At 37.3% G+C, this 13,877-nt stretch overlaps 1 protein-coding gene across 1 annotated transcript; it reads left to right on the top strand.

Moving 5' to 3' along the window:
- The first annotated feature begins 244 nt into the window (after nt 1-244).
- Nucleotides 245-12,879, top strand: si:dkey-127k13.1. The gene is made up of 18 exons (XM_001345991.10): nt 245-307; nt 926-1,730; nt 1,810-2,064; nt 2,154-2,408; nt 2,498-2,764; nt 3,959-4,240; nt 4,326-4,607; nt 4,694-4,895; nt 6,813-6,968; nt 7,037-7,107; nt 7,199-7,284; nt 7,371-7,431; nt 7,617-7,692; nt 8,356-8,406; nt 8,554-8,795; nt 8,911-9,126; nt 11,669-11,757; nt 12,342-12,879. Exons 2-18 carry the CDS (start codon nt 975-977, stop codon nt 12,415-12,417), a joined length of 3,423 nt encoding a protein of 1,140 aa, XP_001346027.5. The 5' UTR covers nt 245-307; nt 926-974; the 3' UTR covers nt 12,418-12,879.
- Nucleotides 12,880-13,877: the final 998 nt, after the last annotated feature.

The following is a 13,877-nucleotide window of genomic DNA, read 5'->3' as shown; positions in this document are numbered from 1 at the left end:
GTGTGTGTGTGTGTGTTTATTTACATTATGGGTTTATATTTACTAGTTATTATAAATGAAAATAAATAAAATGATAAAATTTTATTTAAAATGCTATAAAAATTGCTATTTAATAATAATGTTATTTAATGTCAGTATTAGGCATTATTTATTGGTAGTAAATGTGTAATTTGGATGAAAAAGTGAGAAAAAAAGAGACTGCGTTTGAGGTGGAATAGAAGAACTCGCACTCCTTCAACTTCCTGATTGTAAAGGAGCTTGAGCTACTGTTCGCGAGCGCTTCGTAAACAGCTGAAGATCCAAATGAGTAAGTCTTATACCACTACCATTTACACAAGGGAACTCATTTTATGTTACGCAACTGAAACTGTAGATGGTTTTACCAGCTTTTGCAGATTTTTCGGGAACTCCCACATACGCTGACTGAGCGACAGTGTTTACATTAGTTTTCCAGGGAGCTGCTAATGCTAACACAGAGCGCTCATAGCAAACACTTCTCGTCTGCTTTAAATACTTTCTTCAAGTTGATTTCTGCTCGTATATATTGTTTTATCTGCCGTAGTGCAGAACTAATACACTTGATTTAGCTTTTTTTCTGTTTTAAATAATTGAGTTGTGTCAGTTCGAGTATCGCTAACCCAATTGTTTACATCCACTAATCACAGTTTCAAAGGCTGAATTTATCTACATGGCCATTGTTATGTTTAGTAAACTGTATTGCTGTATTGGATTTAACTGACCTATTGTTTATTTGTTGTAATAAACAACAAATAAGCCTGTAACAAACAATTTCACGCATTTCGTTACTTTTGCAATGTAACTTTTTCATCGGTCAAACTTGAAGTTAATTAAGTTACATAGGGTTGTTCATGACACTTTTGACGTCTTAGACAATTGAAAGACCGTTGTGTGTTTTTCTTTGCAGTCCAACACGATGAGAGCAACATTGGGTGTGTCAAAGTGCTGAGATATCAATGGTTGCAGGAATGAGTTCTTCAGATGAGTCTTTAAAGCGCCAAAGGAATCCTCACAGGACCTGTCGCACAGACTCTACACAAGTCAACGAACCAGTTTCAGGTGGCACCGAATCAATTACTCATAATAAAAGAACCACAGCACCTCAAGATCTGATTCTTGTGAAGTCATGTGGAAGGAGAGCAACTGAGAACAAACCACAAGCAGCAAACCAAAATGCTCCTCCTTGTTTAAGGAAATCAAGACACCAGGTTACAAATATAAATGGATGTGTATCTAAAAAGTCACATCAACCTGAGCAGGTCTTGCCTCGAAAAATCGCCACCCCCAAATATCAAATAAAGACAGCTTACAAGGGAAGAAGAAAAAAGAATGTTGAAGCAAGTGAGAAAAAGGTAGCTGCTAGCAAAGCTAAATTGGATGTACTAGACAATTTGTGCTCAGAACAACACTTAAGCTCTCAAAAACCTAAAAGGACACATCATCAAAACTCTAAACGAACTCAAAATCATCAGACTCCTTCTGATGTTTCGACAGGTGTTTACACGTGTACTACATTATCTCCTTGTCGTTGCAAGGAGGATTCATGCTGCCACACTAACAGACCACAAGCCCCATTACAGGACAGACTCCAGTTTACCTCTCTCCTCAGCTCCACCTCAAACTCTGACCTCAAGTCCCTGTCGCCACAAACAGGTCAGAATAGTTGTGTACCACATAGTGAGCCGGATGTCTTAAAGTCCAGCCTAGAAAAGGTTTGAGTGAGCATCATTACATTTTTAATCAGTAACTTTTGTTTGAATACCTGGAATAATTATTCCTTGTATTTTTTAGAGACCTCCGACAGATGCCTCACCATCACCTCAGAGAGCCAGAGGAAGGCCGAAAGGCAACAATAATAAAGTACAAGAGGATCCAAGTTCTTTTTCACCAGTGAAACACAGCAGGGAGTCCACAGAGTGTCCTGTTGAATACCCAAAACGTTTTCTCCACAGCTCCTCTGACCTCCAATGCTTATCACCACAAACAGCTGAGAACAGTTTTGCACCAAACAATCATCAGAATGCCCGAAAGTCCAGTCTAAAAAAGGTCTGAGTGATAGTCATTAAATCTGTGTTGATTGATAACTTGTGTTTTAAGTTTTTGTGACAATTATTGATCATGTGGTACTTTCTTAGAGACCTCCTGCAGACGCCTTACCATCACCTCAGAGAGCCAGAGGAAGGCCGAAACGCAACAATAATAAAGTACAAGAGGATCCAAGTTCTTCTTCACCAGTGAAACACAGCAGGGAGTCCACAGAGTGTCCTGTTGAATATCCGAAACGTTTTCTCCACAGCTCCTCTGACCTCCAATGTTTATCACCACAAACAGCTGAGAACACTTGTGCACCAAACAATTATCAGAATGCCCGAAAGTCCAGGCTAAAAAAGGTCTGAGTGAAAGTCATTAAATCTGTGTTGATTGCTAACTTTGGTTTTACATTTTTGAGACAATTATTGATCATGTGGTACTTTTTTAGAGACCTCCTGCAGACGCCTTACCGTCACCTCAGAGAGCCAGAGGAAGGCCGAAAGGCAGCAAGAATAAGAAAGTACAGGAGCGGCCAAGTGCATCTCCATCAGAGAAATACAGCCGGAAGCATGAAATGCCTCTTGTTGAATCCTGCAGCCAAAAACATCTCAGCTCCCCCTGGAACTCCCACCTCCAACCCCTGAAACCAAAAACAGATGACAATAGTTTTGCGCCATACAATGATCCAAATGCCAGAGAGTCTCAACAAGAAAAGGTTTGTGACCATTATTTTAATTTTGCCATGACAATTCTCAGAGTGATTTACTATGGTAATGAATATGTTTATGGCAATGTTTTGTGTTTAGTCTTGACTGAATAGATCTGCTACGCTGCTGCTGCTTTGGTTATTGGTGCAAAGCAAGTAACAAAGCCTTGCTACTGCAAGTATATATATACAGACGGCTGTCAGAGAATATTTGGCATAACGTACATGTAACCCCTATAGCAGATCTACTTTATACCTGGTGGAGGAGGGCATCCAACAACGTGCTGCAGATCGCTAATGCAAACAATACAGAGGCATTTAAATACAGAGGAGCGAACTTATTGGCTGCTGAGGTGACGGCAACCAATCATCTGTACCATGTAGTTAGAAGCAGATTGGATGAAGCTTATCTGCCTGCATCACACTAGGGATGCGCGGGTCGTTTTTTTTTTTACATGCAGGTCCCGCTTTTATGAAATTATTTGACCAGCCTGCCCTGTCCAGCTAATACCTATTTTTACAACCCGCCCGCACCTGTGACCATTAAACAGACCCATAGGCAGTGTATTGCCAATGAAGACAGCCTTTATTTAAACCTGAAAGTGCTTGAAAACATCGCCCTGTAAACTGGCAACAACAATGCTGGAAGTGCCTGTTTTGTGGCTCTAGTGTTTGTATATTTTTTCACATGAGCTGCACTTCACATAGCCGATACTGCTGTTGTCTGTTGCTGCAACTATTTCTGAGAACTGGTTCCAAACATTAGATGTAGCGCCTGACTTTTTTTTTTTTTAAATGATGTAAATTCCCGACCTTAATTTCTCCTGAATCTCGTCTTTCATCTTCACTTCCATTTCTCAGTTTTTGTGGCTGGCAGCAGGAACTGCTTGGTGTTTGGTATTTGTGACTTTGCTATGTACTAAGCCTTCGTATTGTAACCTTATCAAAGAACTGAATAGAATATGAAAATATGTATTCCCAAATATTTAATATAGGCTATAGACAATTGCACGCAACATACATGCATTTAAATTTTTTTTTTTTATGACCTAACCCACCTCAACTCGGGGCTCTGTGGGTTTTGAAACAACCCGCACATCACTACTGCCCAATAGAGTTTCATGACAGACCATTGTATAAGTATTGATTGCAAAATTCAATTTAAGATTCCTGTAATTATTATTGTTCATGTGCTGTTTTTAGAGACCTCCTGCAGATGCCTCATCATCAACACCGTCAAGACCCAGAGCTGGCCCGAAAGGCAGCACTACTAAGAAAATACAGAAGAAGTCAAGTATCTCTCCACCAGTGAAATGCAGCAGGAAATTCACAGAGTGTCTTGCTGCATCCCACACCCCTAAACAGAAAAGGCTTCAGTCCAGTCCTCTCCTTAGCTCCACCCCAAGCTCTCATCACCTACCCCTAATACCATTAAGAGCAGACAATAATCCAACACCAAATGCCACAAAGTCTAGACTAAAAAAGGTTTGTGTGATCATTATTGTAACAACATTGATTGCTAACTTTTGTTTGAGTTTCTTGGGACAATTATTGCTCGTGGTGTTTTTAGAGACCTCCTGCAGACGCCTCACCATCAACACCTCAGAGACCCAGAGGAAGACCAAAAGGCAGCATGAATAAGAAAGTACAGGAGGGGGCAAGTGTTTCTCCACCAGTGAAACGCAGCAGGAAATTCACAGAGTGTCTTGCTGAATCCCACACTCCAAAACAGAAAAGGCTTAAGTCCAGTCCTCTCCTAAGCTCCACCCCAAGCTCTCATCTCCAACCCCTGACATCAAAAAGAGAAGACAATAATCCAGCACCAAATGCCACAAAGTCTAGACTAGAAAAGGTTTGTTTGATCATTATTGTAACAATATTGATTGCTAACTTTTGTTTGAGTTTCTTGGGACAATCATTGCTCGTGGTGTTTTTTAGAGACCTCCTGCAGACGCCTCACCATCAACACCTCAGAGAACCAGAGGAAGATCAAAAGGCAGCACGAATAAGAAAGTACAGGAGGGGGCAAGTGTTTCTCCACCAGTGAAACGCAGCAGGAAGAGCACAGAGTTTCCTGCTGAAATGCAAACTCTGAGTAGTCCTTGCTCTGAAAACCAGGAACCAGAGCCAAATGAGTCAGGTATATTTGTATATTTCATGTATATCAAGTGAAATATCAGGCATAAAACAGACGACTGAGGGTGCTTTCACACCTGTGAATCGATTCAGTTGTTCCGAAACAGAGATTACAAATGTTACATTGTTGCTCTTTGCTCTTGGAGCGGTTTGCTTTCACACTGCAAAGTTTCTAATCGGACCAAAAGAGCTAAAACAAGTCACGTGTGAGTAAACTCTCCTCACATTGGTCAGAGTGTCAGGGTTTATTTTGCAGCGTCCCACTTAGCTGTCAGGAGAGGTGGTGGTTTGGTGGTGATTGACAGGGTGCGCGTGCGCGACGTGTCTGAGGAGAGACGCAGTGGGGAGGGGTGAGAAGGGTGACGACGATGCCTATTTGAGGACCGGGAGGGAGACGCGAGATTACCGGGAGATCATCACTCATTTGCGGGCATCCGGAGACTCGCGAAACTTCCTGCCCTACTCATAATTCTCTCTTTATATAGCCGTAAGCCTATTACATATCCATAAAACACTGTGATATAACCGCGCTCGGCTCGGATGGCTTTCTCACTGCAATCGAATCGCTCCAGGGTTCGTTTCAATCGAGCCGAGACCACCTCATTCAAGCGATCTCGGAGCGATTACTTTGGCGCGGAACAGAGCGCGATTGCCCTGTTTACATATGCCAATCGAACCGCGCTAACTGGGCAAACGAGATACGTTCCGAAACAAAAGTGTAGGTGTGAAAGCACCCTAAAGTTTAAAACTGATTTTTAATACTATAAATTACACAATCAAATGTGATTTTAAATTTCCAAATAAACTATATTAATAATGTAATTATATCTATTGTTATATATTATATATAATTATTAATATATACTAATTGTTTATATATATACACACACACACACACACACACACACATACATACATACACTTATATATGTATATATATATTTATATACACACTCACACACACACACACATATATATATATATATATATATATATATATATATATATATATATATATATATATATATATATATATATATATATATATATATATATTTATTTATATATATACATGCAGTGCTCAGCATAAATAAGTACAAATCTATCACAAAAATTCAAATTTTTAAATAGGAAGCTATACAATATTATATTTGTGCATATACATTAGATTAGTCAGTACTGAAGCCAAATCTGGAGCTTATCTAACAAAATAACTTACGATGGGGGTCCAAAAACTAGTACAGCCAAGTTTATATGTTATAGAAAAATATTAAATACAAACTAAAAAAGGAAAAATCAAGAGAAGCAAAAAAAATTGTAAAAATTTGTAAATTTTTTAGTCATTTTTTATTTAATTGTATTATCTTTCAATTACTAAATATGTTTAATGAAAAAAAAATTATTTAAATAAATATATCAGTTTAATAGATGCACCAAAATACATTACCTATATTCACTGAGAAATGATAATATTCATTTTCAAAATGGGGTGTACTCAATTATGCTGAGCACTGAATGTTGTATTTTTTACCTTTATACCTTGCATCTATGCTTCAAATGTTAAGGTCTTTACTTGTTGGGCAGTAATAATTTTTTACAATATTTAGTGTAATTGTATAATTGTATATATTAATTTTATTTAGTACAGGTCAGAATAAATGTTTAATTAAAATTTTTACGTAAATATGTCTATTGCACAGAATGATGATCTTCATATTTCATATTCACTAAGCTACTTAAAAACTTAAAATAGACTTGCTTACATTAAATGAGCTTTTTATGCATGTAGATACATTGTATTTAATGTCAACACCTAAATTGGACCTCTTGTCTTTGACACAGATAAGCTTAGTAAGTCAGTTTGTTATATGTTTTCTGTGTTTTTAATAATGAGTCGCTGTAATCCAGTATGTGCCCACAGATCAAACCATGTCCTCTGACCTGTCCATTGAGCTGAGCCTGCATGAGGATCCTCATCTTCTCAACCACTCACTCTTCATGCAAGAGGAGAAAGATGATCAGGATGATGATGACGATGACGAGGAGCTGCCCAGCTTTTTGGGGCAGGACAGTAAAAGTGAGTGAGCAATAAAAGTGTAGATAAAAATAGCATTGGCCAGTGCTTTAATTTACTTGATTTTTTAGAGCCTTTGTCGATCTCAGAGGGACTTTGTGTGTGGTGCAAAATGTGGAAATACCCTTACTGGCCTGCGGTGGTAAGTAAAACCAATTTTGTGCAGTTTGCTTTTTTTGTTTTTTTTTTGTTTAGACTGTTGGTGATGACTAAAGTGCTCATCTGTATGACAGGTTAAAAGTGTAAATCGCAAGAACAAAAAAGCCAGCATTATATTTATCGATTGTGACCTAAGTGACCAAAAAAGAGCTAAAAAAGGGTAAGAATTCATCAGAATTCATTTATATAGTCTGTTGTACACCACATTTATAGGTCTTAACATCATCTTCTTTTTGTTATCTCTAGGTTTACCGTGTCTCTGAGAAACTTAAAACCGTTTGATTGTGAGGACTATGAAAAATTGGTGGTAAAGTGTTTAAATCTTTTTCACATCATTTTCTTTTTGAGTGCTCGCTTTCATATTTGTGTTATTTGAAATGTGTTTGTGGTATTAAGTATATTTAGTACACAATACATGATATTTTTAATGATGTGGTAATTATTCTTTTTTTCACAATTACAAATAATCTTAAATTTTCCCACTGTTTTTAGGATATGGCAAAAGAGAAGTATGGCAGTGCCATAACCTGGTCTGTTGAACTGATTTCAGACTACAGAATCCGCATTGGTATTTATTTAGTTTCCTCCTTTTAGAAGTGCATTTAAACATCTTAAAGGTCCCATAGAGTGCATTGATTCAGTATGTTAAAATGTAAAATATTTACATTGTAGGTATGTGATTTGGGTAAGTTAAAACATTGTCCACAAATGATTTTATAAGCTCATTTATAACAAAAGGAATATCCCCCAGAATGAAAACAAATCAGTTTTGATCGTATTTGCAATGGGTTTAATATTAATTAGCTTTGCTCCGCAGCTTGTGTCAGTGCCTGCTCTCTTTCTCTCTCTCTCTCTCACACACACACACACACACACACACACACACAGTGTGACACATACTACATACATAGTACAAGCTTAAATAAATCTAAAAATATGGAACAAAAAATATTATTGTTTTAATCTCACTAGGAAATGATGTGGCCTGTCAAATGCAGCCTTGAGCATGCATATTAATGAGCTAGTGTGCCATGTAACAGTTAGTCTTTGTTCCAATTGGCCTGATTTTCACTAGAATTTTACATTTACGACATTATCCATGGTATGTCATATGCATGTACTGAACTCTAATTTTCAGCTATGCCTGGGTATATCCAGACTTCCATTCTATGGCATCTTTTAATTAAATGTTTATTAAAAACAATTTATTTACTTTTTTTTTTTCTGGCAGGTTGTGGATCTTTTTCTGGCTCCTTCATTGAATATTGTGCTGCTGACATCAGTAGGTTTCCTTTCAATAGTGATTTGATTTTTTTTAAATAATATCAAATTGTGGAAAAAAAAACATGCTTAAATATCTGTAATTCAGCCCATTCTCATTCACCGCTGTTGATTTAACAGACATGCTCCTTTGATTAAATGACTTCAGGTTGCCCGGTCAGAAGGAAGTACTCTGAGGGAAAATCTGTGCTGACCTTTCCTAGTCAGGAGATTCTGGGTGAGAAATGTGACATCTCTGAAAATAGTGCAGAGGACATCTGTGCAGAAGACCAAGATGAGCTCCTTTCGCAGAAAAGGAACCTGCCTGACCGAGCCAAGGCAGCACGTACCCGTGCCAACGAGCAGTTGGTGGACTTCATAATCAGAGGAAAAGTTGAAAACCATTTGCTGGTAAGATTTTTGCACATACAGTAGTTATTTATATATTCACAATTCAGGAATTTGTAATTCACAATTTCTCTGAAATGCTAAAGACACAACTAACCTTTAAGTCTGGTGTTCCCAGGCCATCATCAGCGAGTCATCTGCATGGATGCAAGCCCTCCAGAAGCCTTTTCGGCAGGTGGTTTGCCCAGTCCTCTATTTGGAGGACGAGGGGCAGGTTGATAAGGTGTACCAGTATCTGCATGATCTCTGTGAAACTGCACCTCAAATAAACACCTCTCCAGAAAACGTCCAGGTGGTCCGGGTCCGCCTCATTCTAGATGTGCTTCTGCCTAAGGTAAAACATTCGGATACTAGAAGTCTATTTTGCTTATTAAGACTGCATTTCATGTTTACTGAGCATTTGTTGACTAAGAAATTATTTTTATTTATTATGTAAACACTTGCACTGCTTGCAATTAAAAAATATGATAAAACCTTTTATAAACCTTTTAAGATACCTTTTATAACTAAGGGTAAAACCTATTCTAAATGATTTATTTTAAATAATTCATGCTTTTATTACGTCTAGGTAGAATTACTGTAAGTCACTATACAGTATGTCACAAAAGCGAGTACACCCCTCCCATTTCTGCAAATATTTATTTATATCTTTTCGTAGGACAACACTGCAGAAATGACTCTGACACAATGAAAAGTAGTCAGTGTAAAGTGTGTATAGCAGTGTAAATATATTGTCCTCTCAAAATAACTACAAATACAGCCAATAATAGCTGAACCCCTGGCAACAAAAGTGAGTACACCCCTAAGTGAAAATGTGAAATGTCAATATTTTGTGTGGCCATCATCATTTTCCCACATGGTTTTAATTCTCTTGGGCATGAAGTTGACCAGAGCTTCACAGGTTGCCACTAAAATTCTCTTCCACTCCTCCATCACAACATCATGGAGGTGGTGGACATTTGACACCTTGTGCTCCTCCACCTTCCTTTTCAGAATGCCCCAGAGGTGCTCTATGGGGTTTATGTCTGGAGACATGCTTGGCCAGTCCATCACCTTAACCCTCAGCCTCTTTAGCAAGCCAGTGGTCATCCTGGAGGTATGTTTGGGGTCATTATCATGCTGGAACACTGCTCTGCAGTCCAGTTTCCTGAGGGATATGCTTCAGTATGTCACAGTACATGTTAGAATTCATGTTTCCCCTCAATGAAATGTAGCTCCCCAATGCCAGCAGCACTCATGCAACCCCAGAACATGACACTCCCACCACCATGTTTAATGGTAGGCAAGACACACTTGTCTTTGTACTCCTCACCTGGTTGCCGCCACACACACTTGACACCATCTGAGCCAAATGGGTTTATCTTGGTCTTAGACCACAGGACATGGTTCCACTAATCCTGGTTCTTAGTTTGCATGTCTGCAGCAAATAGTTTGCAAGCTTTCTTGCATCGTCTTTAGAAGATGCTTCCTTCTAGGACCACAACCATGCAGACTAATTTGATGCAGTGTGTGACGTATGATCTGAGCACTGACAGGCTGACCTCCCATATCTTCAATCTCTGCAGCAATGCTGGAAGCACTCATCCGTCTGTTTTTTAAACACAATCTTTGGATGTGATGCTGAGAATGTGCACTCAGCTTCTTTGGCTGACCATGGCGAGGCCTGTTTTGGGAAGAACCTGTCCTCTTAAAGTGATGAATGGTCTGGGCCACTGTGCTGCAGCACAGTTTCAGAGTGTTGGCTATCTTCTCATAGTCTGGGCCATCTTTATGTAAGGCAACAATTCGTTTTTCAGGGCTTCTGAGAGTTGTTTGCCATTAAGTGCCATGTTGAACTTTCAGTGGCCTGGTTGAGAGAGTGGAAGAGCTTTTATACCAAATTTAACTCGCCTGCTATCTGTGGATACCCGAGACAGTGTAACACTTATGATTTACATGACACAGGGGAAGAAAAATTACTAATTGTGCTCAATTTTTACATTGTCACTTAGGGGTGTACTCACTTTTGTTGCCAGGGGTTCAGCTATTATTGGCTGTATTTGTAGTAATTTTGAGAGGACAATATATTTACACTGCTATACACACTTTACACTGACTACTTTTCATTGTGTCAGAGTCATTTCTGCAGTGTTTACCTATGAAAAGATATAAATAAATATTTGCAGAAATGGGAGGGGTGTACTCACTTTTGTGACATACTATCTATTTGATTAGTCAGACAGCTTTATACCATTTGCAGATAGTTCAAAATGCTGCTGCAAAGCCTTTAATGAGTACCAAAAAACAGGACCATGCCACACCATGTCTTATGCTTTACGCACTAATTGAGTCACTTTTAAAATTCTTCTCTTGGTTTTTAAATCCCTAAATGGCTCTGTGCCTTCTTACCTGTCAGAGCTACTGACTGAACATCAGCCTGGTCAGTCTTTGTGGTCATCAAACCAGAATTATTATGCACCCCGAAGTCAAGGTTGAAATGCAGGGGTGACCATGCTTTCGCTGTAGCTGGTTTTTAAATCTAGGTTAAAAACTTACCTTTTTGATTTAGCATTTTATCAGTGAGAATTGTTTGTAAATTTGATGTTGACATTGACAACTTTTCCAAAAATAATGTCATCTACATCTTTCAAAATTAAGTTGTGGCTGTATCATTTTGGCAGAACAGTGTTTTATAAAATACCAAAGGCACTTCGACAAAAAAAACTTTTTGTCAAAAACTAGAGAATAGCAATGATTGTAGCTTAAAGAAAAGTTACAACAAAAATGTTTACAGAATACAGCAGTTGACATAACTAATTGCGAACAGGATTACCACTAGTCTCACTGGTTCTATGTGTAATGCACAACTTTGCTTCATTGATGGGTTCTGTTTTTAGGCCATTATCTATGCCATTGCCGGAGTCCACAATCTTTCCCTGGAGAAGGCCGAGGAGAAGTATCACAAAGGGCCACGTTTTAGTAACAGGTAATATTGCAACAGAAACCAAACTGTTTAAGATATACTCTTGAATGCCTAGTTTTAATGTTATCAGACAACAATTTTTTTTATCTGGAGAGACTTTAAAGGAAATATTTTTAAGTGAATCCTTAAAAATTGCTAGATTTTTTTTTTATTTAAAAAAAAAAAGTTATATTTTTATCTTGTGTATTAATTATTGTTGAGGATGTAGTTTTATTGTTATGGATGGATGGATATATATATATATATATATATATATATATATATATATATATATATATATATATATATATATATATATATATATATATATATATATATATATATATATATGTGTGTGTGTGTGTGTGTGTGTGTGTGTGTGTGTGTGTGTGTGTGTATATATATATATATATATGTATGTATGTATGTATGTATGTATGTATGTAAATATATATATATATATATGTCAATTGTTGTCAATTTGATCTGGTTTTGCCATGAAAATGCCAGAGAAGCTAATATGTCAATAAATACACAACTGCCTTGTCCTGGAGAAACTGATCATCTCTCTCATCTTTTTAAAACAGTTTTCTTTCATTGTGTTTTAGAGAAAGACAAGAGTTTGACATGATGATCGAACGCCAGATGAAGCTTAAGGAAATCACACAGCGTCATAGACGGTGACTGCCTTCTGTTTTTAATGAAACATGATTTTTTTAAAGAAACATGAGAAACATGTGGATGTTGTTATTTAAGAAGCCTTCATTTAACCAGTATCAAGGAAATCAGTTTAATTATGGGTGAATTCCACAGCCAAATAAAATTAGCTTTGTATATAAATTAACTTGGTCATAATCTGTTTTATACTTGCTGCTTATAATGTGTGCAGTGTGTATGACTAACTGTTTGTGCTACACATAAATACAATATTTTAATAATACTAATAATAATTTGGCTGTTATTTGTAAGAGATCATAGCAAAATGTTGCATTTACAATTACTCACCCGACAGATTAAAATAACATAGCACATTGATGCTTTTTTTGTTTTTGTTTTTTACTGCATCTTTGTTCTGGTCTAATGTACATAGTGATTTTATACAGGACTTCATTGGTGTTTATCAATAAATCTTTATTTTTCAACACACGTTATATACTCTTTATTTTTGTAAACAGTGACGTTTTCTGGAAAGAGCTTCTTTTCATAATAAAGGAACAAAATAAAGCTCGTTTTACAACTCTTCTAAAGTAAACAGTTGAGTTTTATTATTTTAGAATCCAATAGCTGATTTCCAGATCTGGCTGGAAGACAATTAGCTTAGCTTAGTTTAGCTAGTAGTTACACTGTGTACTAATACTGATGGAAAATGAAAAGTAGCTTTTTTCCCCTAGGCTGATTTATACAGTGGCCGAGAGAGCTAAACATGCTGCAATTTAAGAAAACACATGCAATTACAAAAAACACCAGCAAGTTAAGAGGTTCATCCGCTTGACTGTACACATGCTGCAAATCCTCACAACACACACATTAAAAGCATGCTGCATTTTCCCACAACACAAACATTAATAAAACACTCACAACACAAAAACAAAAAAACAAAATACAATGCAAATGTTTCAAGTGAACCCAAAAACATGACGGACGCCACTGTGCCGTGACTAGTTTTAATGTCCCAATTTCCATGTGATTAGTATTTATTAGCCTAAATAACCATAACCTAAATAGCCGGGTCCGTCACGTTTTAGGGTCTCCTTAAAACATTTCAGTTGTTTACAAATGCAGCACGTTTTCGTTAAATGTTTGTGCTGTGAGAAAATGCAGCGCGTTTTATTGAAGTTTGTGTTGTAGTAAAATGCAGGCTGTTCTTTTTATGTGTTTGCGTTGTGAGGATTTGCAGCATGTGCCCTGTCAAACTAATGAAGATCTTTTCTCGATATGCTGCCGTTTTTTGTAATTGTTTTTTTTAAATTGCATCATGTTAAGTTCTCTCGACCATTGTGGATATAGCTAGATACTATACTGTCATTCCGGTGTAATAATCAAGGAACTTTGCTGCTATTCTATAGCTGTCGCAATGATATTACACAGCTCCTGAAAACCTTGAAACCATGGAGACTTTTTCCCTTCATTATCGTTGGTCTTGG

The sequence above is a fragment of the Danio rerio genome, chromosome 2 (genome assembly GCF_049306965.1).
Source record: "Danio rerio strain Tuebingen ecotype United States chromosome 2, GRCz12tu, whole genome shotgun sequence".
NCBI classification, from domain to species: Eukaryota; Metazoa; Chordata; class Actinopteri; order Cypriniformes; family Danionidae; genus Danio; species Danio rerio.
The sequence above is the reverse complement of the archived record's forward strand: the minus strand, read 5'-3'. Positions and strand labels throughout refer to the sequence as shown.

What these genes read in the sequence shown, in the direction of transcription:
- si:dkey-127k13.1 (XM_001345991.10), top strand. Translation starts at nt 975, where the DNA reads ATGGTTGCAGGAATGAGTTCTTCAGATGAGTCTTTAAAGCGCCAAAGG. An exon ending in ACCAGAGCCAAATGAGTCAG is followed by an intron (nt 4,896 to 6,812) that starts GTATATTTGTAT and finishes ATGTGCCCACAG; the next exon opens with ATCAAACCATGTCCTCTGAC. An exon ending in CAAAAAAGAGCTAAAAAAGG is followed by an intron (nt 7,285 to 7,370) that starts GTAAGAATTCAT and finishes TGTTATCTCTAG; the next exon opens with GTTTACCGTGTCTCTGAGAA.